The sequence below is a fragment of the Penaeus japonicus genome, unplaced genomic scaffold, assembly GCF_977035675.1.
Source record: "Penaeus japonicus unplaced genomic scaffold, GWHDUDI00000001_assembly GWHDUDI00000033, whole genome shotgun sequence".
NCBI lineage: Eukaryota > Metazoa > Arthropoda > Malacostraca > Decapoda > Penaeidae > Penaeus > Penaeus japonicus.
This window is the reverse complement of record NW_028234435.1, coordinates 22,207,561-22,212,560: the sequence shown is the minus strand read 5'-3', so window position 1 is coordinate 22,212,560 and position 5,000 is coordinate 22,207,561. Positions and strand designations below refer to the sequence as shown.

General features: G+C 37.3%; 1 protein-coding gene across 50 annotated transcripts in view; it reads left to right on the top strand.

Moving 5' to 3' along the window:
- The window catches only part of syd (JNK-interacting protein syd), a 91,999-nt gene that overhangs the window by 75,478 nt on the left and 11,521 nt on the right, over positions 1–5,000 (top strand). For 39 of the 50 annotated variants that reach the window (XM_086530531.1, XM_086530542.1, XM_086530515.1 and 36 more), the window contains 5 exons: positions 1,686–1,811; positions 2,117–2,276; positions 2,380–2,596; positions 2,798–2,969; positions 4,008–4,022. In XM_086530531.1, coding sequence (XP_086386657.1) covers positions 1,686–1,811; positions 2,117–2,276; positions 2,380–2,596; positions 2,798–2,969; positions 4,008–4,022 — 690 coding nt within the window. The remainder of the gene's footprint in view (positions 1–1,685; positions 1,812–2,116; positions 2,277–2,379; positions 2,597–2,797; positions 2,970–4,007; positions 4,023–5,000) is intronic. The other 11 variants (XM_086530533.1, XM_086530532.1, XM_086530545.1 and 8 more) reach the window with 1 other exon arrangement.

Genomic DNA, 5,000 nt, shown 5'->3' with positions numbered 1-5,000 from the left:
TCCTCTTATCTCTATCCTGCTCTTCAATTCCTTCTTGCTCCCTTTCCTTCTGGCAAGTATCATAATGTTATCCATTATCAGCTAGAAGATAGACAAGCGGTTTATCACAGTTTATCAAGGTTAACCTAGTTTAAAGTGGTACCGTGTGCTATTATCAGTTCTCGTGTCCTGCAAGGATGTGGGCATCTGCTGTCATCATTTTATGATTTTAGTTTCCTGCCTTCTGGGTTAATTAGATTTTCAAGTCACAAGCTTTAAAAAATTAGCAACTGCTAGAGGTTGAAGTGGGCTAAATAACCCATATATCTCTAATAGGTGTGGTAGCATAACAAGAATAGTACCGAGACACCTTTCACTGAAAATTTTTTTGTTGTTGATTTCCCATCATTTATTTAAACTGGGATTATCAGAGACTTGGTATTCTTTTATATATAGATTCCTTTTGCCTGGCACAGTGGCAGATGTAGATGGTTTTAAAGTATTCACATACATGTCTATATATATATATATATATGCATATATATTTTAATTATACTGATTTACATTTTAGTTCATTTTGCATCTTCACCTATTAGCAGTTTAGACATTTTTCAGCTTGAGGTGAATCAGGGGAAGATAGAAGCATGTCACTTTTTTTTTTGTCACATAAGGAAATGGAAGGGTATATGTTTCCATTCTGGGATCCTCTTTTCCATTGGATTCTCCCTTCTATTACAACTGGATTGCAAGAGTGCCTGTATGTTTCTTGCCTGCACAAGGAGAAATAATGTTTGGAGACATTAACCAGCCACCACAGCGAGCACTTGGGTATGGGTGTCTGGCTTGGAGGTGTTGTCATCTCCTCTGGATGTTTTATTAACTAGACTTGAATCCATAACACAATAATGTTCTAAAATCAATGTTTGAGGTAAATTTCCAAGGCATGACTGTGGCTAGTACTAGATTTCTGTAAATTTTCCCATGCTGCTATTTTAAGGGCAGTTTAGCAGGTTACTTTATCAGAGCTCAAGCAGAAATCTAGTATCTAGGACAAGTGTGATCTTGGATTTATTTTTTGTCTTGTTATCTGAGGTCCTTTTTTTAGTAAAAAATCAGAAAATTGAAATAAATAATAGAAGAAATGAGAAATTATTGGATAAAAAAGGCTTTAGATGTAATGCATAATGGAGACCCATTTGTTTCAACAATAAAATATTGATACACTTATTATTGAGGGAGGTGTTGAATTCAGGAAAGTTACTTAGAATGACATTAGAATTATAGCTTTACCTTATAGATTGTTTCATTTGTCCAAGATTATGTTCTCTCTTCCAGCATTTTTTATAGATTTAAGCTTTACACCTGCTGCATTAATGGATAAACATGGACAAAAATTAGTTTATTTTTATATTTTGTTTCCATCTATCTTTTTTTTCCAATATGTATACATTTTTGTCCTTTTTTATTTATTTATTATTATTTTTAAGTGGGTATTGAGTTTTTTGTATTATTATTATTATTATTCTTTCTTCATGTGTAATTATCAAGAACAATCAAAACAAGACTTCTTAGTGAACTACTTAATGGACCTAGCAGTCGTTTTTCCTAATACTTTTATTTGAAGAGTTTTTTATCTTTCCTTTTTTTCTCTCTTCGAAACATGAGAAATTTCCCTTTGAGTAACATCTGGCAACATCCACTTCCAGAGCAAGACGCAGACCGGGCGGAGGTAATGGAGAACTCTGGGGAGGAGGAGGTTCCTCCGCGCAGGCTGCTCAAGGAACCAGAGGGAGTCGTCAAGGATGGGGTAGAGGAAGCACAGCCCACACCAGGTAGGAGGACTCATTTTAGAACTGCCAGAGTTGGTTAGGATATTTCTTTGGGGCTGTTGTGACTGGAAAACAAAAATTCTCTCTCTCTCTCTCTCTCTCTCTCTCTCTCTCTCTCTCTCTCTCTCTCTCTCTCTCTCTCTCTCTCTCTCTCTCTCTCTCTCTCTCTCTCTCTCTCTCTCTCTCTCTTTCTCTTTCACCCCCTCTCTTTCCCTCCCCACTCCCCTCAATTTTGACTTCAAGTGTAAGAAAAAATTAATCCAGCTAATGCATTATGCCATTCCTAAGTTTCTCCTCCATTGTTGCAGATACAAGCGTAGTGAATGAGGAGGTGGAGAAGATGTCATCTGTATTGGCAACAATGTGGCTGGGATCACAGAGCGGCTCCATCTATGTTCACTCTGCTGTCCGGCAATGGAAGCGCTGCCTTCACTCGATCAAGCTCAAGGATTCCGTGCTTGCTATTGTGTAAGTCATAGCCCAGGTATCCACAGCCAGACATATTTGAAGTGAATCTCTGAATAGCCCTTACTAAGTACCCACCCTGATTCTTCTGATCTGATTTCAACAGCCACATCAAGGGCCGTGTACTGGCTGCATTAGCTGATGGGACAGTGGCCATCTTCCACCGGCAAGGAGACGGCCAGTGGGACCTCACCAACTACCACCTACTGGACCTAGGCAAGCCCCACCACTCCATCCGCTGCATGCATGTTGTGCACAACAAGGTCTGGTGTGGCTACAGGAACAAGATTCATGTCGTCGATCCGAGGATTATGAATGTAGAGGTGGGTGGTGGATGTGTTCCTCACTCTGGTGGATGGTAACTTCTTTTGTTCTCGTTGTTGTTCTCATTGTGTCTGCTTAAAGGTTTATACTGGTAATGTTAATGATTTCATCAGAAGAAATCATTATTGTCAGCATCCTATCCCTTTCTTAGTCTCCTCATTCTGTAATTATGATATATGACATAATCACTGTGCCTCCAGAAATCCTTTGATGCCCACCCACGTAAAGAATCACAAGTGCGACAGATGGCCTGGATTGGCGATGGTGTTTGGGTAAGCATCAGGCTGGACTCCACCCTGCGACTCTACCATGCGCACACTCACCAGCATTTGCAAGATGTTGACATAGAGCCATATGTCTCTAAGATGCTCGGTAAGTAACACCTGTAGTGCCCCTGTGCCTTGAGTGAGCTCTCTGACTAATGATTTTCACAAGTAATATAGTTAAATTTTTTGCTCTTGATTCTTTGACAAAAGATAAAGAAAATTTTATTATTTTTCTACCTGAGTGCCTGTAATTTCAGAGTGTCATCCTTCAGAATATGATAAACTTATTCATTAAAGAATGGTGTCTGTCTACCTCTAAAATAGAGCAAGAAGTTTAACTAAATGTGTGCTGTCTTGTCTGTTCAAATTATTTATTGCCTTCAAAATGATTTTTGTATGGGTTAAATGTGCTTATATGTTATGTTAACGGCAGTTTATTTTTGTTGCTGCTGCTTTTTTTTTAGGGATATAAGTTCCAAGGGAATTATAATTTTCAATTAACTTAGGCATGTTTACCAAGGATGATTATTTAGCATGATTTACTAATTGGAAACCAAAGATTTAAGTAATATGATTTTAATTTGAAGAGGGGTATTTTGTTACAAATGTCTTACAACAATTAGTTTGCTGTAAAAGTAGTTTCTCTTCTTTATGTAATGATGTACCCCTAACTCCATCCAAGCAGTTATCAGAACCTGTTTTTAACACGGAACACGAAACGGCAGAAAAGCTCAGAGATAGCAGGAGAGAGGGCAAGGATGCATTTTGTGTCTGAGTTTTACTCTGTTGCTCTGTATTTATTATTATTATTATTATTTTTTTTTTAATCTTATTTCATATATGGATTTATTTATTTAGAATTATTGTTACTGCTTTGATTTGTGTCCACTTTTAGTCCAGTCTGCTAGAGTCACATCAGAATGCATCCTCACCCTCACATCCACATAATGATTCTCATTGATTTGGCCCAACTTTAATGATCTCCCACACCACCACCTCCACCACCACCACCACCTCCACCTGCTGATACTGCTGCTGCTGCTGTCTACTCATCCCTCCCTGCTGTTGTACCATCTGCTGCTTACTTCTGCTTGCCCCACTGATGCCGTTTGATGACTGACCAAAAATTTTACGCCTGATTTAGGTGTCTTCCCTGGAGGTATTAACCCATTGCCTGATTATTTATCACTGCAATTTTTTCCCCTTTTTTTAATTTGTTTAAAAAATAATTTTTTATTAAAAAAAAGTGTAAGACGAGACTGTGCATCCCTAGACTATGTTTGATAGAGGATTGATATCAAAAGCAGTATATAGTTCTTTGGTTTGTTTAATTTTGTAAACCATTAAATATGCCTATTTAAAATTTTAACTTTTAAAAAGATCTTAAAGTGACAAGTCTATTAGATGAAACCAAAAGTTGCTTCTAGTTGATACATGTGTGTTTCTTCTCACCTAAAACTAACAAAGATTTCACCCAGTGCCAGTGAATGCTACACTTGCATGGTGTCAAACCTAGATAACCTGTGACCTCATGTTTGTGGTATACTGAATATTATTGTCTTTGAGATGGTAGATTTATTACATGTGACTTTGAGAGAGTTCAAAATCTTGATGTGGTTTGTTTTGTTTTAATTGTCCTGAGTAAAATTGACATCCCTGTGGGGGATGATTTTCATGCTGTGTGGGAGTTTGGTTGGCGGCAACTTTTTTGACGTGCGTATTATGTCTTCCTCTTCATTGGAGGTGCAGATGAAGGTTTGTCTTTTTGCTCTTCCTAAATTTAAACATCATGACCTTTTCATTTCATGTTGTGAAAGCGATTCAGCGATGCACAATTTTCTTTGGAAAGGCTTATCTTATTTTGACACTAGGCATGGCAAAGAGAGTCAATTGGCAGATGATTGGGAGTTTTAAATTTAGTTTTGTTTGATTAATTTGCTAAAGGTTATCATATAAGCATATATGTATTTTTTTTCTGTGCTTTTTTTCCTTATGAATACTTATGATTAATTTGCTGTCATAGATGTGTTACTGTTGTTATTGTTGCTGTTACTTAATTTTGCTACCCACAATCAAAGTTCCTGTAACTAAACCTTCAGAGATTATTAATGAATGTCAGAACATATCATAGATGCAG